Source organism: Ctenocephalides felis, unplaced genomic scaffold (genome assembly GCF_003426905.1).
Source record: "Ctenocephalides felis isolate EL2017-DRISC unplaced genomic scaffold, ASM342690v1 CF-g0.4_SCAFFOLD_01492, whole genome shotgun sequence".
NCBI lineage: Eukaryota > Metazoa > Arthropoda > Insecta > Siphonaptera > Pulicidae > Ctenocephalides > Ctenocephalides felis.
The window spans coordinates 43,890,093-43,914,066 of record NW_020537646.1 but is presented as its reverse complement, the minus strand read 5'-3'; the positions used below and the strand labels follow the sequence as shown (position 1 = coordinate 43,914,066).

General features: G+C 28.9%; 1 protein-coding gene across 1 annotated transcript in view; it reads left to right on the top strand.

The window, feature by feature from the left end:
- Nucleotides 1-1,630: 1,630 nt before the first annotated feature.
- Nucleotides 1,631-23,974, top strand: part of LOC113371275 (adenylate cyclase type 8-like) — a 76,936-nt gene continuing 54,592 nt past the window's right edge. Inside the window, exons 1-2 of the mRNA XM_026611908.1 lie at nt 1,631-1,693; nt 22,403-22,529. Coding sequence (XP_026467693.1) covers nt 22,431-22,529 — 99 coding nt within the window. The 5' untranslated portion in view covers nt 1,631-1,693; nt 22,403-22,430. The remainder of the gene's footprint in view (nt 1,694-22,402; nt 22,530-23,974) is intronic.

The window sequence follows — 23,974 nt, the reverse complement described above, 5'->3', positions numbered from 1 at the left end:
TGCATGTATGGATACAATTTTTCGGTCACGTTTTCGGGCGCACGGATCAACCGATTTGAATAGTTAAAAAAACATTCGATTCCTTGTGATAGGGAGATGTGATGATTAGTTTTTGGCAAAGGCAGGTCCAGCAGTTACGGAGATAAAGAGCAAAAGAAAATGCAAAAATGAAAATGCATAAAATAGAAAACGAGTTTTTGAGAGAACGGAGTATCCGATTTTAATGATCTAAAAAACATTCAATTAGTAATGATTGGGAGAAGTGGTTATTAGTTTTTGGCAACGGTAGGCCCAGCCATTTGAAGATACAGAGCTAAATGTTAAAAAAATGGCAGTTTTTGAGAGAACTAAGCGTCCGATTTAAATGATTCAAAAAACTTTCTGCTTGTTTTAACAAAATGATTCATTTTAGAAAAAAAATTGTTTCAAAACATTTTTTTTCAATTTTTTTTTCAAAAAAAATTTTTTTTGTACATCGAAAATAAATCAGATTTTATTTTTAATTCTCACTAAAGTTAAAAGTTATACTTTAAACAAATAATTTCAACTTTGCAATTCAGTTTATATAATTCTTATTAATATTAGACAACGTTACAATATTTATAATAATCTATCCGAAAACATTCAGTACTCCTCGAACATTTCGTTACGGTATGGGAAGTTCCAGAAATTTGGCTCAAAGCACGATGCTGTACACCCTACTAGTTAACTTTTTATTGGGTCCCCAAAAATTTTACAAATTGGATGCTGCGTTCTCTCAAAAAGTGAATTGGCATTTTTGAAACTTTTTGCGCCGTCTTTTAAGAACAGCTGGACCTTCCTTAATCAAAAACTAATCAGCGCGTCTTTGCATCAATGAGAACCCAATGTTGTTTGAAACAATCAAATCTCAAAATCGTCAACAAAAAATTGAATCTGCAAAGATTTACGATCGCATACATGCATCTATTTTTTCTGAGGAATGCCAAAATCTTTAGAAGACTTTGAATTGGAAAGATACATAAAAAAAATTATTTTTTATTTTTTTCCGATTACTTAACTTATTTGATGGAAAGTTAATAAACGCATAAACACACTAGATTAATAATAATTATAACTTATTCATTTATGCGTTTGAACAATCGTCAATAATATTGTATTTAACTTCAACGCATTATATATTTTGTATGTATTTCTATAGGTACTTGTAAAATAAATTGAGTTTAGCATATTATTATTAATTCATGCACCTTGTAATTCACAATCGTCTAATATTATTCGACTGTTTTTTTTCTGCCAATGCTAGTAAGAAACATTTCGCGAGTACGTAACTCGTCATTTGAAAATCAACAACATATTGTACGCCGCGCTTGCGAAGTGAGTGGGAGCAGGTGGCCGCGTAGCTCGGCGTAGCATCAGTTGTAGCGCAGAATGCGTTCAGGCATACTCACCGTGAGATGGAGTCAACGTGAAATAATCACCTAAATAATAAAAAATACTTTCAATTTATTAAAATGTAAAAAGAATTCTGAAAATTCAATTTTTTCGAAGTTTTGATGTTTTTTCTGGACTATATGATGTGAAGTGACCTAGTGGATTTTTTTATGTGCGTGGTGTTTTTGTGATGCAAAGACCGTAAGTGAAGTGCTTTTAGCAGTTTAAGAAAAGTACGTGACGGCTAACGGTTTTATGTGTTGCAATTCGGAGTCCAAAGGTATTCTATTGATGAATTTAGGTATATATACATACATATATATATATATATATATATATATATATATATATGTTGATAGTTTTGTCGACGTTGATATATATTTGAAGTATTTTGCAGCCCAATCATCGAATTAAAAAAAGGTTAAAATAGAAAAACTCTTTCTATTAAACGTTTAAACGTTCTATTAAATTCTATTAAACGTTTTTGACACTTAATGTTTGTCATCATTCAGTAATGAAACCAGGAAAAACTAAAAAAAAAGTTATATAAAATTTATTAAACACTAGACTTGTGCAAATGAACATTATATTTATCAATCAATTTTTCTAGTCTAGTATTTTAGTTTAGTATTTTTTTTTAGTTCTTTTTGCTTTGGTATGTATGAAATTTCCTCTTTTTTAACTTCTCGAAGGAGAAGTTTATATTTTCATCAAAAAATCCTATTCGCTAATTTTATGTTTTTTGACGTTTCAAGCCACTCTGAATCGAATGAAACCAAATTTGGAAAAAGTATGTGTGAGTGTGTGTGTGAACAGATTTTATTATTTTAATATTTAATATCAACTATTGTTATTTATGTAATTTGTTTTTTTAGATTACTGAATGATGACACACATTAAGTGTCGAAACGTTTAATAGAATTTTCTATTTTTACAGTTTTTTAATTCGACGATTGGGTTGCAAATACTTCAAATATATATGTATATATATATATGAATCAAAATGATTAATACTATACTTCATACATCAATGTAATACTTTGCGAATTATACGTATATGTAGAGCATTATTTATATCATATATCATCGACCACTTTTCAATCTAAATTAAATTAGTGCCACATAAGTTTGTAAAAACAGTAAAACTATGTTATAACATTTTAAATAACATATTAAAATAGTTGAAAAAATATATTCTTAAGGTTTTGAATATCAAGTATAGGCTTTTGTAATGGAATTTACACTTTAACACTTTAACACTTTAGTTGTATCCGTGTTTCTTGGACAATCATAATTTACAAAAAAATTTAGTATTATAATATTTAATATAGACATATATATACATATATATATATATATATAATTTGGTGTGAGTATATATTAAATTAAGTGTTAATTCGGGCAATAACACCAAAAAATCATTAATTCATACGTTTCTATCTGCATCGAGACCGTCACTTAGTGGAACAGAGACAAATACAAATTAATACTACACTACACTAATTAACGTCAAATTTAACACCAAGCTATCAATAGTTCAAACATTTAAAACTAAATGTGTTTTCAAGTAAAATACTATATTTCTGTGCATAGTTGTTATGAGGCTAAGCTCTGAATATTCAGAACAGTTGCTTTAGCTTTTTTACTTGGTGTCATTTTATATATACGTATATAAAATGAAATATAAAATACGTATATACGTGTGTGTGTATGTGTACTTATATGTGTGTATAAAAGTATGCGTTAGTATATGTATTTGCTTATATATATATATATATATATATATATATATAGTATACAAATTCTGATACAAAAGCCAAATACTCGAAACGAATACAAATTAAGTAGAAGTTCCATTAAAATAAATCAATTATGTTGTTTAGGAGGATGATTGTATGCATGAAAATCTCTCTGCCCTTTATATATATATATATATATATATATATATATTTGTTTATATATACATATGCATATTGATAATTTAAAGTTAGATTCAACAGTTTGTTTCTATAAAAGCATACATGTGGATGGGGTAAGGAAGCTCAACTGAACATTTACCCTGACAAAGGTGTAAACAATATAAAATAGTAAATAAAAAAGTAAATCAGTTCAAGCAATTTTACAATAGATAGATTAAATAAATGATTATTGTAACTTTGCTGATTAATAATTTTGACAAAATACTAGATCAAGGTTATATACACTGTAATCTCTGTAAAAAATTTATCCATGAAATTTATATTTTGAATTGGTTGAATAATGTGGTTAATATTTAAGAAATTTATTTTAAAATTAAAAATAGGACATTGGTTCTGTTGGACCCTTAGCCGCCTCATTTAACCTTGCCTATGAGGTTAAAAGAACCAGGTGACAATTTTTTGAAAAGTATATATTTGCAATGATGAATTGTAAATTAGATGGAAATTTTGCTAAATAAAGTCCGATAGTTATATCTTTGATATGTGTTATTTGTTTTGATATAATTGGTATGGTTTTTGAAATACAATTGCTCAAAGTAAAATTGGACCCTTGTATCTCGCCCTACCCTGAAAACAGACTGAAATCTGTAATAACATGCATATATATATATATATATATATATATATATATATATATGTGTATATTTGTAGATATATATTACTATTTTTCCATCGATTTTCGTCGCCGTCGTCGTTAGATCAAATTCGTAATGGTATCGTTGTTCGCATTATGCAAGATCATTTAGACGTTCGCAAACACATTCAAATTTCATGTTTCACAGTAAATTAGTCCAGTTAGACGAGTCGATAATGTGAATATAATGAACATTTGTGTACTTAACTAGACCAGAGTAAGGCGCACTGTGTTAAGCTGTTACGTTTAATTAACTCCTAATGCGTGTTAAATAGCATATCGACTGGCAATAAAGAAAAATTATTGCCAAACTTTAACAATCAGTTGTTTCACAAGCAACGTACTATGTAGACACAAAAATTTAAAAAAAGTTACAAAAGACGGCTTTCTAGCATTATTAATTTTTAAAAATTAGAGCAGTTTAATCGGTAGTTTTAAATTGTAAGTACCTAGGAAAGTCTATTTTAACACTCACTATGTATTGATAATTTAACAGTCTTTCGATATAAAATTAATATAATAGTAAATAAAAATTACTAAAACTATTTCTGGTGCATTCATGTGATGGAATGGTTAGTATTTTATGTGTCTTTATATTGCTTGCTTTTTTACTATTCACAAAAAAATATATCAAAACTGGAAATATACGATTCGTGCTTTTCGAATTATAGATTTGCTCTCAAGATATGATAACGTGGATGTCGTGGATTTTTGTACGTAGACAATTAGCTTCCACTAACTTATCTATTGGCAAATCACTAGATTGTTTGTCTTATACTACAGGCAAAAATTATTTACACATTTATAATTATTAATAATTTGTTAACCTAATGTTTCATTGTAAATATATGGTAAAAGAGGGTATTCGTTAAACAAAAGAGGGCAGAAAGTTAATGAAATGTTGCATTACATTGTGTCTTGAGGCAAGTTGTAGAAACTCTCGTATTGTTCGAGAAATTCAAAATATATAATCTAAAATGGCTTTAAATGTTTTAAAATCAATATTATTTTTATTATAAATTCATTTTTAGACTCACATTCTGATTTTATTAACATTCAGTATTTTATAGATAAGTAAATAATAATATAATGCTTATATTTGGGCAATGACCTGTATAGTTGTTTACAAGAAACAAAATATATACACAGAAAACCTAATCAAAATGCATGTTACTCGAAATGCTTTCAAGTCATAACGTTTCATATTTTCATATTTTTCTCTGGTTTCATATTTTTATTAAATTCGCGTAGGATAAGTTATACTAATCCCCAAATAAAATTTTTTATATATCTTTACGTTTCAAAAGATTCTGAACACATTAGAAAAAATTGATGTATGTATGTGTGTGCGGATACAAATTTTTGTCGACTATTATGAGAACACGGATCAACCGTTTTCAATAATTCAAAAAACATTTGGTTCGTATTGATAAGGAGACGTGCTGATTAATTTTCGGCTGAGGCAAGTTCAGCCGTTTTGAAGACGCAGGGCAAAAAGAGCCAAAAATTGTAATTTAGTTTTTGAAGATAACGGAGCGTCAGATTAGAATTCTTCCAAAAATATTTCATTTGTATTGACAAAACGCAGAACTGTTTGAATTTTGGGAAAGGCAGGTTTATCGATTTCGGAGATCCAATAAAAAAAGTTTTAAACTATTGGCACGCATGTCATCGTGCCTTAAGGAAAATTGCTGGAACTTCCCGTACCAAAAATTATTATTTTTTTAAAAACTTTTTGAAAAAAATAAATTTTTGAGAAACAAAAAAGTTTTTTCTTGAAAAAAAATGTTTTCTTTATTTTAACATATTTTGGAAATTCAGAACTTTTTTTCAAAGCAATTGTACTGCTTTCCCTACATAGAGACGAATTGTCAAAGCGCGTAAGCGCCGCGTCGCCGTCTAACGGATAAACATTGGTACGAAACCCATAGGAATTCAAACAAAATTTATACTTATTGTTAAAATTTCTATAAAATATCAGATAATTTGATGTGCATATGTCTAATGATGATTTTTGACCGCCAAATGGCATTTTTTTTACTTTTTTCATTAGATCTCCGAAACCGCTATACCTGCCTTCATGAAAATTTGATCAATTATTCATCTTGTCAATACAAGTAAAATGTTTTTTGAATTATTAAAATCGGACGCTCCGTTCTATATAAAAACTGAGTTACCATTTTTGGCATTTTTGCCCCGTATCTTTGAAACGGCTAGACCTGCCTCCGGCAAAAACTAATCAGCACGTCTCCTTATCAATGTAAATCGAATGTTCTTTGAATTATTCAAATCGGTTGATCGGTGTTCTCGAAATCGTCGACAAAATTTGTATTTGCACACACACACACATACGCGCACACACACACATACACACACACACATACATCCATTTTTTTCTAAGGTATGCCAGAATATTCAGAAAACTTTGAAACGTAAAGATATATAAACATTTTCATTTTCGATTTTTTATGGGAAGTTAAAAATGCCGTTGGTACAAGAAGTTCTAGAAATTTGCTTTAAGACACGATGCCATGCACCACTAGTTTTGCTGTTTTTTCAAAAATTTGTAACGTGGTTCTTCTTACTCACAGGCGGCCTAAAATGAAGACGCCAGGGACAATAGTCCATTGCCTTATTTTGAGTTTTAAAAGAATTTTACAAAATACATTATTTAACCAATGCAAAATATATATTGGTAGGTACATTTATCGCAGATATAACATTGTATATAACGTTAAACTGGTATTTCGGTAAAATATTATCATGTTTCCCTCAGGATAATTATAGAATGACTTCTTCACTTATATGACAGTTTTAATTTGCATTGGGAAATGAAACAATTCTTAGAAATTGATCATTTTCTCGAAAAATTTAAGTCTTAATAATATCATAGAATTTATTTCATAATTCTTTACATAAATTTATTGTCCCAAAGAAATTAGTTAATACATTATTTATTTATTCATAAAAAACAAGCCGAAGCGTAAGAGAGAAAAAATTGGGATGCGAATTTTGTAATCATCATTCGTTTCGATAATGAGGTGTTACTGCGTTGGAGAAATATTATTTATTCTCATTGTGTGAAATTTCATGAATTTATGAAAATTAATTTTCTGAATCACAGCTGAAATAATGTTTGCGTAAAATTTCGTGTACTACACGAAAACTGGCGGTGGCGTTAACGATCTAATTATTTTTAATTGCCACCGGCATACTTGCGTTGCTTGCTGAAAATTCAAAGTTATATACTTTTTACTATATACATATATATAACGGTAAATATAATGTCGGTAGAGAATCGTAATATATTTGATTTTTTCTGTAATTCACCAAAACTTATAGTAGACTTTATAATCATGTTTGGCATTAAAATTACACATCGTAAAAAAATTACGAACACGTAAATTTTAAAGTTTAACTTTATGAACACTTTGAGAAAACATAAAAAAATCACTTCTATTTCTAATAACAAAATGCATGAAATAATAGTGTATGGATTGTGAAAAAATCACGATTTTTTTCATTTGCGAAGATGGTTTTGTTTGTGTAGTCATAATAAAGGTAAAATGTTGTTTCTGGGTAAAATGCTTCTCTGGCTAATTATTTTATACCTCAAATTATTCTAAATATATTGAAATTTGAGAATATGGAAGACAATAATTAAAGTTTTATGCGTATAACGAATATACTCTTCAATTATAGTTAACTGGATAAAGACTAATATTGTGCAATGTAGCCACTTGTTGCACTTTTGTCTCTATATCTCCAAAATATTTTTAGTAATTTATGTTAAGGAATGATAACATTTTATTTCTTATCTTACAAGAATTTATTTTATTTTTACAAATTCGCAATAACAAAAAACATTCAAGCCGATTATTTGTTCCGGAACACATTAGTCAGATACCGAGTTACAACTTCATAATATTATTCTGAACGTCATTATTTATTACTATCAATAATTATTATTGAATTACAATTGAAAATATGGAAGATATGAATTTTATTATGAAAATAAAGTTTCAACAGCATTCATAACGTGGTATTTTCTTTATATAAAATTTATGATTGCTACCTCAAATCACACGTGCTTTTCAAAATGTATGATTTAATTTTCTCAATTGTTTGATGGTTGTAGCGAATTTTATTAAAATGTTTTATTAAAATCAGTTATTACAGTTTTATGTGATATTATATTTCAATAAATTTTATCAGGTTCTACAAAAAAAAAATCAAAGAATTTGTGGAGAAATAAATAGTAAGAAAGTGGGGAGTTATTAAGAAAGCATAATAGTTTGTAGGATACAGCGCGTCGTAATAGTCCGCGGGTGAAAAGGTCCACCACCGATATCTCAAAAACAAGTTGATAATATTCAAATAGCGGTATTTGATAGTAGAGGAAAAAATATATATAACCAACCATCACCTTTATTCTTATGACGTTGCTATCGGGAGAAAAATGGCAATTTGTTAGTCTTTTAGTTGTTAGTTTTTGATCAATTTTTGTACACAAATCTGCAATGATGAATTAGCTGGAAGTTGTACTAAATATAGTCACTAAAAGTTTTTTCAATAAGTAGTATTTGTTGCAATGTATTTGGTTTGGTTTTCACAATATAACTACTCAAGTCAAGTCCAATTGACCTTTGTATCCCCAGCCCAATCGTTGTATTTCAATTTAATCATTTATAAGTTACACAATGCATTAAAATGTATTTTGAATAATTTATACTAATTACCAATAGCAAATAAATTTTTCGCTTAAAGTTCTATAGTTCAACAAAAATATATATTTTGAAATATTTTTAAATTTATAACTGCACAGAAAATCATATTTGATATATAACCTGTTATTTTTAATATACTATCATAAAAAGTGCATAGACAATAATTAATAACTGGTATAAGTGTCAATAATGAGAAATTTATATTTAATTTTAATAGGTATAATAAAACAAATTATGTTTGTACGATTGGGATACAAACTATTCCTGAAATTTCGATAATGTAATATTTTAACACGTGGAAGGTTAATTAGTTGCATATTGCTCATGTTGTTTGTGCATTGGTATTTGCTGATTAATAAGTAGTAACATGTCATATATAAATATTCTTATTGATAAGAAATATATTGAACACATAATATAATATAATTTATTATATATTTGAATAATGTAAACTTTTGCATTCCAAGAATGACTATGGGCTTATTTTTTGTATTCCTTTTGTTTTAAATAATTGCATAAATTGAAAGTATATCAATCAAGAAATAGAGAAGCTATTTGCAAAAGTTTTTTCAAACAAATATATCATAAAATCTACTAATTATATTTCTACAAAATAAACATGAATATTTGCTGTAACTATTTCTAACAAATCAAGTCAAATAAGTTTACAACTGTTGTTCATTATTTCATAATTAATCATTTTTAGAACAACTTACCTCGTGTTTGGGGCTAGTTGCAACAGTTAGCTATATAGCAACTATAGTAACGACAAATAACGATAATAATGCCTCTGATATTTTAATCTTCATTTATTAGAATTATTAGAAAATTGACTTGTTTTTTATGTAATTTTTCATAAATCAACGCAAACTATGAGAAATAATATAAATAAAATATATAATTTTTACTATAATACAAATTTCTATCACAATTTAACGTAAACTACAATTATTATCATAATACAAATAAAATATAGTGTCCTATGTAACACAATTTATATTTGCCCACCTCTTACAAACTATAAATTCCACCTATTTTTTTTACTTAAATCTGTATATAATTTTTATACGGTATAATTTTCCCCAAGGTTTTGTTTCAACTAACCCCAGGTGTAATTTTTCACATTAATCACTTTAACTATTTAAACACTGTTTAAATATCACAAAAATTGTTGCACAATATCAAAGATTGATGAATTTGAAACAAAATAAGATAAATAAAATTTAAAATTAGTAGATGGTAATGACTCAAATCGATAATTCATGATAAATTCATTTTATATTATTTTATATAGTAGCCATGGCAATATGCAGGACGGTTTACATATCCAATCAAGACAAAAAAATCTTCTGATATCTTTTAAGATCCTATTGAAAAACGCCTGTTACTAGTTACCCCCGTTACATATAGCCCCTACCTTCCCTATATATTAAATATCTATTGACCTTAATATATATGTTTTATCATAACTTTTCCAATTCATCATGTTCGAGGAGTAGTTTCGAAGTAATTTTGGCCTGAAAGTAAGGTGACCATATTTTTTTAAGTCAAAACCGGTATGGCAATAAAATTCGGGAAATAAATAAAATTCAAATTTCTTCATAATGAACTTGAAAAAATGAGTACTTGTTCATAAGTTTTCATATTTTTTTTAAATTTTTGTGAAATTAAAAATAAATGTTCGAATTTATTAATATGAGAGACTATTTTAACCCGCCTTTGGAATTTTGTATTCGGCATATTTCTCATTTATAACGCATTATATTATATAAGTATTTTCATCGCATATATCTATATATCAATTGCTTAAGCATATATCATTTTCAGATAACTGATGATATAGTTATAATTTCATTATCAAGTAATTGCAAAAAAATAATTTTAACCTATTCTTTTTGAAATCCTTGATCAATCTGGAACAAAAGATATAAATCCGCGACAAATATTACTTTTACCAAAACCCGGGACACGAGGTGGAAATTCGGGACTGTCCCTGCCAAACCGGGACGTATGGCCACTCTATGTAAGCCCATTTGCTAATTTTATGATTTCTTGCCGTTTCAAGTAATGCTGAATCGACATTAAAAGAAAATTTTATAGGTGTATAAGAATGTTTATATAAACTCAATTTTGCTTTTAGTTCATATTTTCGCAAGCCCAATTTCCCTTTGCCTTTTGTTTAAATTTAAAAATTTATATTTATTTAAAAATAGACGAGTGCATCAATTTGAAAATATTAAAAGCTATTAGTTGAAAGAGTCTTTATAATTTTTCTTTATTAGCGTTTTGTCACAATTAGCTCGTAATTAATATCTGCAAATTTAATTACGACCTTTCTTAACAAATTATAAAACATAGATAAAAACAGTTTAGCTAATAATACTGAATATAGTACTTGTACAAGAGAAAGGGTGTGTTGAGATAATTTTTCACAATCATGATGCTGGCACCTTTCTCAAGATATTTGATATTAATGCATGTTGTATTATGTTTTTCTTTCATATACTTATTTTCCGTTCCGGTACGTTCAGAAGACCGATCTGAATTAAACTGTCACAATCACGCCTCTGTTCTGCTATGTTCACTTTTATTATATATATATATATATATATACTAGCAAACCCGACGAACTCCGTTTCGCCACCAGATGGTTTCGTGAGAAAGATGAAGAAATTTTTTGTTTGTTTTATATTTGAAAAGGAAAAATTTGATTTTATTATACAACAGTAATAAATTTATTTCGATTACAAAAATAAAGTGTTTTTTAGTTGAACTTCTCTAAGTAAATGAAAGTGAATCCGCAAATTATCCGTTTCATTGAAGTGCTCTTTGGTAAACCACATTTTTTGTTTTTTGGTCTGACGTTAACACAAACAAAGCGGATGGTTTTCCAATTCGTGAACAGGCAACGTATAACTGCCCATTTAAAAAACAATAATTTTCTGAATTTATCCCGCAAACACTAAGCGATTGGCCTTGCGACTTGTTATTGCGAATGCAAGGCGAACTGGATATTGCAATCGTTTGAAGTCAAACGGAAGACCAGTCAGAATCATTGGTATGTCACCAAATCGCCAGCAATTTTTTATTGAATGGTGAAATTCAGGGCGTGTACATCATTATTCTTTGGCAAGAATTGCTCGTTGACTTAACCAAGCATAATTCTGATAATTCTCACTAATGTCATTACTCGATTTTTTAATTACGGTGCGTGAAGTTCCAGCAGCTTGCATTAAGGCACGATGCCATGCACAACTAATTTTCTTAGCTATAAACCTTGCGGAGCCCGAGACCTTTCCAACGAATGCAAAATTGTCGAAATCGGTTCGTGCGTTCTGGAGTTATTTCGTCAGGAAGGAAAACCCGACTTATTTTTATATATATAGAAGATATACTCATACCATGGATTAATAATGGTTTCATATGCTATATTAGGATACAAAATTGTAAGTGTTTTATTACTATTATTATTATTATTGTTTTTCCACCAAATTTCCTTTCATATAATTTATTTAGTTTCAATTTTTATAGTTAACTTGATTACCACTGAATGATGGCTAAGATGCTAGCCGAAACGTATGGATTTTAAATAAATAAATTTTTAAAAAAAAACTCATACTATTTTTATTGATGTTACGCCCGATTATTAAACTCAAATTAAACATATATATATATATATATATATATATATACATAGGGTTGAGTGGGGTCACCAACAATATCTCAGAGACAAGTATAACTTTACTTGATTTTTAACCACAATATTTAAAAACACTGCATGACAAAAACTATAGCAATTTTATTTTTTCATTGTACTTTTTTTTAAAATCTACTTAGAATTGCACGCTGATTTCAAGTATTCCTTCAATTTTTCTGTAACAGTCTCTGTGAAATATGAACCCATAACTTAAAAATTAAAACTGAAAACAAAATATTAGACTTGTTTGCGCTCTGGTCGTACTATTTTACACTGCCTATTGGGTATAAAGGACCAGGTTGCAAGTTTTTGAAAAACAGCAACAAAAATACAATGATGAATTAGCTGCAGATTTTACATAACATAGTCAGATTGTTGTTAGTTTGATATATGTTAGTTGTTATGATATAATTGGTTTGGGTTTTATAATATAATTGCTTAAAGTCGAATTGGATTTTTGTGCTCCGCCCAACCCTATTTTATTAATTATAGCATCTTTTAGCATTTCCTTCGCATTAGGTTTTAAAAACCGTTTTTTTTAGGAAAATTATGGAAATCGAAAACCGTTTTTTTTAGTAAAAAAAAGTCAGTTTTAAATTATAAATGGAAAATGGCAAAAATAGCCAAATATAAAAGATAGATGCAACCGTTTTGATTCTTATAATCATTTCGGTTGGAAACATTTTGAATCGTATCGGTCTGTTATGGCTCCAAGAAAAGTTTTGTGTTAACTTTTGTCTAATATATATATTGATTTAAATATATTCCGGTAAAATTAAAATTTGAAAATGGGTTTTCTGAAATGTCGGTTTTTGTAGAAACCCTATTCCACACCACAGAGCGTGTTTTCACCAAAAATCAGTGGGTTCCACGTAGCCAGTATGAATCGAAAGTTCTTTCAAATATACTTTTCAGATCCTTTTTCAAACAAAACAATTCAGATCCTCAAATACATATTATACACTCACATTGTAATCTTTGTAAAGATATGTAAATGTAATTTTTTTATTGCCATTTCAATAAATTGCCTTCTAGAAGTTAATTACCCCCTACCAACCTACTCTATTTTTCATTCAATTGTTTTTGCCCTTATTTTGCATGACTAAGATAAATCGAAAGCCTTCAACGGTTTTTGCCTCATATTTATTATTCATAGACATTGCAGTTCATGAAAAAAAGAAATATAAACGGGTACAACAAGGAACAAGAAGCATAAAACAGCATAAGTTTTAAATTACTTTGAATTTTTATACAATAATTTTTCAAGTTATATGTTGTTTCTGTTTATTGTTAAATGCTATTGCTATAGCTTAAAATTCAATTATGCAAAAAAAAATATTTGGTTACATGTGTCATGGTGTGTGTTCTATGTATTTATTAATCGCACCGAAAATTTAAATATCTATAACAAAAATAATGCAAAACATTAAATTTCACATTCATGTATTTTATTAACAATTATATCTAAGAATTAATACATTGAGATTTTTGCAACGCATTAAAAAGTGTATGACATAATCAACTTAAGGCAATCAATTTTTGAAATGGCAGTTTTTAATTTAATTAATTGAAAGATCGTGAAATGTACTTTTTTATCTCAATGTCAATGACGTTCGTGTTTAAATGAGGATCTGCACTTGTGGAAATCAATCGATTGATATACATTATTTCATATTCATAAAATATATACATAAATGTTGCATATATTGCATTAAAAATATCAAACTTTTATGTTGAATTCATGAAGTTAATCCAAGCAATGATATTGCAAACCTTAGTCAGCAGAATTAGAACATACAATCAAATTATTAACATCAAATACTTTTCTTAATGTTAACAATAGTTTTATTACCACGTATCATACTACAATCACTTTTCTAATCTACATTTTATTCAATCAGTTATTAAAATCTTTCTTAGTTTTTTCCGGTCATTCGTGGTGCAACTGGTAAAGCAAATTGGTCTTGCAACCATAAAGTTATATTTGGTAAAATCAATCAATTTGTTTCTAGTTGTAAGTGAAAATAGCCTCTACGCATATTGCAGCAAAAATTATTGGATTAAATATGCTAATTTGAAGTAGGATAAGGCAGGGCATAAAGAAAACACATTTCAAATCAACAACATAGTTCGATAAAATTTCCAGCTATATCTTAATTATAGAAATGTGTTTTTCCACTATTTCTGTAAAATTCGTCTAACGTCTAACCTAGTATAAGGAGACGAACCACCACGTTTGAAAATCTGCAACAAAAATATTCCTCTCATTGTTATTAGGAGCGTTACTAAGTTCTCGCTGTATGTCATTATATGGCTCCAGTAGTAAGGGTTGGTCGATTTTGAAAAATCCAAAACGGTTGAACCAAGCTTAGACATATTTTAAACAAACTGCTGCGACACATAAGTGATTTAGTTTTTGCATTATATACTTCTGGTTAAGTGAATATGTCTAATTTTATGCCAAACAATCGTCATTTGCGGGAAGTGTTGATTTTCTTTTACTATTCGAGAAAACGGCAGCTCAAGTGCATCGAGAGCTACGGAAATGCTGGTCTGAGCGAAACAACATGCCGTGAGGGGTTTCGTCGCTTCAAAGATGGTGATTTTGATGTTGACGACCACTCTCGTAAAAGAAAGCTAAAACCTTCAAAAACGCCAAAGTGAAGGCCTTGCTCGAAGAGGATTCGTGCCAAACTCAAAAAGATCTTCAGAATTAGAAGCTTCAGAATTAGAAGTTACCCATCAAGCCATTTCCAAGCGTTGGGGATGATTCAGAAGCAAGAAACTTAGGTTCCTTGTGAGTTAAAGCCAAGAGGGGTCGTGCGTCGTATTTTCGCCCGTGAACAACTGCTTCGGCGGCGAAAAAAGAAGGGGTTCTTTATCACATCGTAATAGATGATAAAAATGAATACATTACAGCGATCCAAAGAGGAAAAAATCTCGGCTCGACCGAATATTCACTGCGAAGGTTATGCTCTGCATATGGTGGGACCAGGTCCTTGTTATTTATTATGAGCTGTTGAAACCAAGCGAAACCATCACTGGAGAACTGTATCAAACTCAATTGATGCAATTTAGCAGAGAACTGCACGAAAAACGGCCACAGTACGAGTAGAGTTTCCACAGAGTGGCCTCACGTTTCGAAGCCTGTTAAAACCTACTTTGAAACTCTCAAATGAAAACTCATACCGCCACCCGTTATTCCATTCGATGACAAATGGCCTGGCTGATCAGCAGTTCAACTCATATGAAAATGTCAGAAAATGACTTGATTTGTGGATAGCCTCAAAAGACTACCACTTCTGGCGTCAAGGTATTCGAGCTCTGCCAGAAAGATGGGCAAAAGACGTGTCTGGCGATCGGCAATACTTTGAATGAATCAGATGTAAGAGTTTTTATATAATAAAGTTACATTTTCATCGAAAAACAGCGAGAACTTAGTTGAGCACCTAATAGTTTTTTTCGTCATGAGTACTGTTATTTAATTTACAAGATTGAAACATAATTTTTAAGTATACGTTATTTAATTGTTATAAAAGATAATATTATTAATTATAAGTTAAAAATTGAACAGTTTTTTTATATAAGTTCTATAAAAGCTTATAAGTGGGTAGGGTAAAAAAGTACAACAGAACCTTTACTCTGGCAATTTCATATGAGATAAATTAAATAACTAATTGTACCAACTTTTCTGTTAAATATTTCTGACAAAATACCATAATAAATACTACAAAATTAAAAAAGACATTAGACGTGTTTGCTCCTGGCTGCTGTTTCACTTCACCGCGCATGAGGTAAAGTTGACAATATTTGGGAAAACAGCAAAAAACGAGTTGGGATTTTTGCTGAACCTTGTCAGAAAGCTGTTTGTGTTTTTTATCGTGATATAATTGTTTTAGTTCTCACAATATAATTGCTCAAAGTCAAATCGAACTTGGGTGCCCAGCCCTATCCCATTGAAAAAATGTTTAAAATTAAAAAGAAAATACTTAAAATATAGTTTATTTTATAAACATTTCGAGTAAACAGCACTAACTCAATTAAATAACTATAACAAATTTTGAATAATAGTTTTCTGGATTTAATAATAATGTAGAAGAAAACATTAATCCGCAATGTTATCAATTTCAAGATATGATCAATTATAGATCATAAATGAGAAACGTGTGCAATACACATGTCAGAAGTATTAAAGATTTGATGTGTTGGCAAAGATACATATTTTGCGGTGCATCATTGCATATGCCATATGGGATATGGCTTAGGCATTTGTTCAATGTAACTTGAAATGTACCAAGAAATTCTTTTAAGGTCTATTTTCGTTTATGATTTATGATAATTTTCAGATCGTTCTTTACAATCTGTCAAACTTACTAATTGGCACTTATTTCGCACCTCTTTAAAGTGATCGTTTGGTAATCAATATGGTTATCAGTCTTTTCACACTATAGATTTATGGATTTCATACGAGTTATAGATTTCATAGATGTTATAAATATCATTCTTCGGCAAATAAATTCAGAGGTAAAATTGATTCAAATACATTGAAAACAGAAAATTGCACATCGGTATCGATGACTACAGAAGAGCTCTTGATAATTTAATAAACTTGCAGAATTTTGTTTGGATAAAAAATTAAATTAGAGGCACCTCATTAAAAATTCATGAGCTATACAATTTTTTATCTATAAGAAGCTTTAATTAGGAAGAATTTTGCAGAAAAAATTTTAACTGTAGAAGTTGAACTCTTACAGAAAATTAAAAACAAGATTCAATGAAATTGACTTTGTGCATTCAGGTAGGACCAAGTTATTGTTTTGTCAAATATACAGTATAATTTTCTCTACATTCCATGAACTTGATCGAACCAAAAATTTTATTATTGAATGATGATATTTTGCAAGAATTTACTCTTGAAACTTCATAATAATTACTTTTTACTAAAATGTCTATATAAACTTCGATAAATGCTTTTAAATGATACAAAATATGGGGTCAATATTGTCGTAAAATAGACTGTGAAATAGAACGTTATGACAAGTTTATGTTGCGTAGCAGTTTTCATACAAAATAATACTAAGTACTGACCTAAGACATTGCAGTCAGGCGATTTAAATAGAAAACATAATTTAGAAACACATGAATATCACAAAAACAATATTATCATAACTACAACTTTGTGATGTGGCATAATAACATATGAGTGAACTTCATGGAAAATTAATATTTATTAACTTCCTATAGGGAATCGTCCAAAAATCGAAAAAACGGATGTTTGTGTGTGTATGTATGTGTGGATACAATTTTTCGTCCACGTTTTCGCGTGCACGGATCTACCGATTTGAATGGCTCAAAAAGTATTCGATTCCTATTGATATGTGCTCATTAGTTTTTGGCAAACGCAGGTCCAGTCGTTTTGGAGAAACCGAGCTAAATATGCAAAAAACGTCGGTTTTTAAGAAAACTAAGCACTTGATATAAATGATTCAAAAAACTTTCTGCTTGAAACGATTGCTTTTGGGATTTTTTTTTATTTCCAATTTTTTTTTTTTTTTTTAATTTGAAAATATTTCGAAGTTGTAAAGCTCAATAATATACTTCTAATAAACAATTTTAATTTTGCAATTCAGTTTAAAAATGTATATATTTCATATGCGTTATTCTACTCGTAAGAAATATGTCCTCAGTTGGATTCATTCGGCATATCTCTTCTTAATGTGAACTGTTTTATGTCTTTTGAGTGATAAGATCTGTACATTATATGAACGAATAAATACATAGTAATTATAATAATCTCTTTGAAAATATTTGAAATAATTGTTATTAATCATTAATCAATATTTATTCTTTGCTGATTTTTTTCCCTCGAATATTTAATTCTGGTAAGGGATTGGGTTCCAGCAATTTGCCTTGAGGAACGATGCCGTACACCACTAGTTTTTAGTCCATTTTGCCTTAAAACTAATTATGACCTAAAAAAGTAATATGCGGAATTTTTGTTGAAACCTTGAATGTGTAGAAACTTTCAGGGTTCATTAGATATATTTTTAAGAAACACTATATCCAAATACTTTATCCAGAATTGATAATTGCATCTAAATAAATTGGAATTAGTAAATTTGAATTCAAAATAAACTTCATATCGATCCGTTTAACATCTCTCGTGCGACAACGGCTTAAAGTTCAGTAATATCAGTTTATTTAGGTACATTTGGGAGATCATAACTCAACGTGTAGTGTTAAAATTGACGGCAAGGCTGGCACGTCGGAGATAAATGCTTTTAGCGATATTTATTCGAATTGTGAGGAGAAAATTTCAATTGATGGTGAAGAAAAGTTATTTACGAAAATGTACCCTTAAAATGAAATGCTATTAGTGAAAAAATGTGCAAAATATAAAATATATTCAAATAATGGAAAGAAAGAAGAATGCGTGAGTACACATCAAATTATATGAAGAATAATTAATTTATATTTATTACAGAATAAATGTTTTAGATTATATAAATTTTAGAGGACTTGTTGTTTCTTTGAACATGTTCACAATAATAACTCATTAGAAAAATCAATTATACTGGATTTAGCATGACCTGCATATCAGGATACTGACATTGGTGTAATATCATTATTTAATATCAAACTTCCAAGGTTTAATCAAATATAAAACAGTTGATGATATGAAAAAAACGCCAGAAGAAAGATGTCTTTATTGTCAAACGTTTCGGGAACTGATTTGGCCCATCTTCAGTGCGTACACCAAACAAATATGATACACCAATTAATATCTCAACTTTCCTAATAATTATATATATATATATATATATATATATATATGTATGTATGAGTGTGTGTGTGTGTACATAGACGTGACGATGTGATAAACATAGACGTTTTTAATGGCATCTTTCTGAATTTTTACCATTTGTCGATAATGCAAACAAGACGTAGTATAATGCATTCGTATGAATGTCTGTTAAAACAAATACTTTTTCGCCGCAATCATACTTTGAATAATTATTATGGATTTTCAAATAATACATAAATAAAATAAACATAATGTTTATTTTTTGGGAAAAATCTTTATTGTTGCTATGCTATTTAGTCAATAGCATTAATTTTACAGAAAAAATATGTAGATACATGTATAAGTGGAAATAATAACAATATTTATATTTTTGATTTTTTTGATATTTTAACATACCAGTAATTAATTTTATATGAAATAATCATAACGTATCAAATTAATTATTTATGTTTTAAACTCATCCATGACTGTTTTTTAATTATTTAAACAAAAAAATACCATTTTGTGATGCACTTGATTCAATTACGTTAAATCTTAGTAAATTTTAGATAATAAATATGTTATGCAATTATATTATTTCTAGTTTTTTATTATTAGTTCAGCAAGAATCAAAACTAGAGTTTTACATTTATTTATTGAACGAATGAATTTTATATTAAAATATTGCGTTTTATCTTATACGAAATTTTATAATATGAACGGTAAAGAACAAAATGTTGTTCACTGGATCTTCATACATAAGTTATTTTCAAATTTAGGAGAAAAAAATATTTTGAAAAAAATCATTCGAAATGAAATCATGACATCATTAATTTAAAAACAGTATATATATAGTGCGACAGGTGGGCTAGATTATTTTATGAAAGTACACCGTGTATATTATATGAATTATAGATCGCTATCGTGAAAAAATAGACAAATCACAATAATATATGAGATAATCAAATTTTATTCTATATTTTTGTTTTCACAAAAATAATATTTAGATATCATTGTCAAAGTTTCTATCAAGTTCGAATTTTTGTTACATCAACATTCAGAGTCATTAATGAAAAATATTTTGTTCAAATAATATCTAAACAGCCAATCCATTTGCAAATAATTTCAAATATGTATTATAAAAAATTAAGTTTAATTATTATTATTAGTTTAATCATTCGCCTTAAACAAACCGCTATTTTTCACTAATTTTGGGGGAGTCAATTCGTAAACTTGGCATTTTTAAAATTCTTATAGACTTTCACTTTTCACTTGATCTTAACAAATGATAGATGTTCTCATTTATAAATGATAGTTCTTATTGGGAAATAATCAATTCCTTCATTTTTTCAAACATATTGATATAATGCATACTTTTATGTGTGCACACTTTTAGACGAAAATTTTTACACTTAACTGCTAATTAAAAAGAAACTGCTTGACTGATCGTTGCACAAATTGGTCCAGTCGTTTTTTAGAAAACGTTGACGAAAGGTTAAAAATCGGCTCATTCTCATTCGATTCAGAATGGCTTCTAGAAAACATAGAATTAGCAAATCAGACTTTTTCATAAAACAAACTTTTTTTTAGAATAATAACACAGATCTACAAAATAGCCTTTGTCCACAAAAAAAATTCGGTGTGCGACATAATTTCCAATGTACCTTGGAACGCTGAACACGAATATAAAGTCAAAATTGGGGGTCAAACCGCAAAAGAGGAGAAACATAAAAAAACGATAAAGTCATCGATCTACTAAATCTTCCGCATGATGTATAGAATCTTAAAATTGTTGTCCTTTCCTAGCCTTTTTACTTTTAAATGACGTAGGAAACAAATCACTGATATACTTTTTTATCTTTACTGAGTTTGTTTTTATAGAATCCAGCAGCAATATATTTATTCGCAATTGTTTCTGAGTAATCTGAAAACATATTTGTAGCTATTTCAAAATATGTTTTCAGATTGCTGCTGAATTCTGCAAAAAGAAACTCAATAAAGATGAAAAAAGCATTGCAAAAATCTCTTTCCCAGGTCATTTAAAAGAAAAGGGAACAACAGAAATTATAAAATTTTAATCATCATGCAAAAGAATTACTTTTTAATTTAATTTAATTAATTATTTTTTATTTTTCTCCGTTTATTACAGTTTGGCCCCCAATTTTGGCTTTAGATCTGTGCTCAGTATTAAAAAGTACTTTGGAAAACATATATTGCATACCAAACACAGACAACTTAATTTAATAATAAAATTTTATTACGTTGTGAAATTGTGTGGTTATTCCTTGTAACTGTAAAACTAATGGTGCATGGCATATTGCATTATGGCAAATTGCTGGAACATCTCGTACCGTAACGAAATGTTCGAGGAATATTAAATGTTTTTAAATATCTACAAAAAATTTATAAACTGAATTACAAAGTTAAAATCATTTATTTAAAGTATATAAGTGAGCTTTAAAACTTAAAACGTTAAAATTAAAATTAAAATCTGAATTATTTTTGAAATACAAAAAAAAATGTTTAAATACTAATATTTTTTTCCAAAGGCAATTTTTTTATCAACACGCAGCAAGTTTTTTGAATCATTCAAATCGGATGCATAGTTCTCTCAGAAACTGCCTTTTTGTACATTTAGCCTTGTTTGACCGTTTAACCTGCCTTCGCCAAAAACCAATCACCACTTCTCCTAATCATTACAAATTGAATGTTTTGTGGATCATTGATATTGGGTACTCCGTTCTCTCAAAAACTCGATTTTTATTTTCTGCACTCTCTGCTCCGCTTTTCCGTATCGACTGGACCTGCATTTGCTAAAAATTAATAGGCACATCTCCCTATCAATAGAAATCGAATGTTTTATTAACCATCCCATTTGGGTAATCAGTACGCCCAAAAACGTGGACAAAATATGCGCACACACAAAACACACACACACATCCATTTTATGAAGTATACCAAAATGCTCAGAAACCTCTGAAACGTGAAGAAATGCAAAAATTTTCATTTTCGATGTTTGGCCCATTACTATAACTTACCCTACGGGAAGTTAATAATATAGGCTTGGTTTTGCATGTATTTTTTGTTTATGTAATTAAATTACTCTATATAGTAATTTAGTAAAATTAGATAATTTTTATAATCTTTAACCAAAAATTTTTTTTCCAGGGATCAATATTCAAGCCGCGCGCTCTGGATGAAGGCGGTGCAGCGAGTCACCGCCGAGAGGGCGCTCTCAGTGCCGGAAGCGACTCCGGAACTGGACGATAGGATATCCGGGGAGGACGGAAACGAGGTGAGTTCGACACGCAAACCCAATTAAGGCTTTCACTTTCGCTATCACTTTCCAAATTCCCTCTTAATTGTGGGTCACATGAGGGCGCAGTTTTAGATAATCTGATTAGCTATACGTACGCTGAAATTATAGTAAGTCGGGTGAAATTTATTTCTCTCAAATTATAAGAGAATTTAAAAAACGTGTAATTTGTAATCGCAGTTATGAAGAAAATGAATTCGTTTTCAAATTTTAATTTTGTGATAGACGATAGGTCTTTTCTCAAAGCCTATCAAAAACTATTTTAAAATTAGCGGTGTGGCATCGTGCCTCAAGGCAAATTTCTAGAACTTCGCGTACCGTAATGAAGTATTGGAAGAATATTAAATGTTTTCAATTATATTGTTATAAATACTGGAACTTTCATTATTTTATTTTTATAGACAAAATATAAAAGCTTATAAATTGGACAATAACGTTTATATAAGTTTACATGACATTAAATAAACATAACTTAATGATCCCCTTCGTAGGGGAGCTAGAATAAGGACTCTTGACTCGAATCTCTGAGACTTATATAAACTGAATTGCAAAGTAAAAATTATTTGTTTGACGTATTTATCTAGAATTAAAATTAAATTCCAAATTATTATCGATATTCAATAAAAAAAATTTGGAAATTAAAAATAAAAAATTAATTTGTTTTTTTTTAGTCCAGTCATTTGGTGCAAAAAAAGGCTGTTGCCGGTACAGTACTCCGGGAATTCTGAAAATTGGTAATTTTATGGTTTTCGAGGTGATCTTTACGAAAATCAACTTTGCCACCTCAAATTTGAACGGCAAGTTACCGCTACATTGGAAAAAAGGCGTCAAACAACAGCTTTTTTAAAATATCTCCTTTCTGGCTGATTCTACGATAAAAGTATTCATGTACGAATTAAACTAGATCAAATTTCCAACAATTCTTTAGAGAACCGTTTTTTTGTAAAATTGATTGTTTGAGAGTACGGCCGCCCCAAAGTCTTTGCTGCTCTCGCACTAGTATCAAATCTCTCCATATATGACAGCACTTTGAACCACATTCTCTCTAATAAATAAATATTTTCAATGAAATTAAGCGAATAAGATCTAGAAATAAAATAATTCAAATATTTTTCTGTTTTTTTGCTGATTTTTTAACACTTCAATGGCAAAGTAGCTATGAGTAAGTAGCTTGAAGTGTTGAAAAATCAGCCAAAAAACATAAAAATATTTGAATTATTTTGTTTCTAGATCTTATTCGCTTAATTTAACATTGAAAATATTAATTATTAGAGAGAATGTGGTCAAGTTCGAAGTGCTGTCATATATGGAGAGATTTGATACTACGGCGAGAGCAGCAAAGACTTTGAGGCGGCCGTTCTCCCAAACTATCAATTTTACATAAAAACGGTTTTCTGAAGAATTATAGAAAATTTTATCTAGTT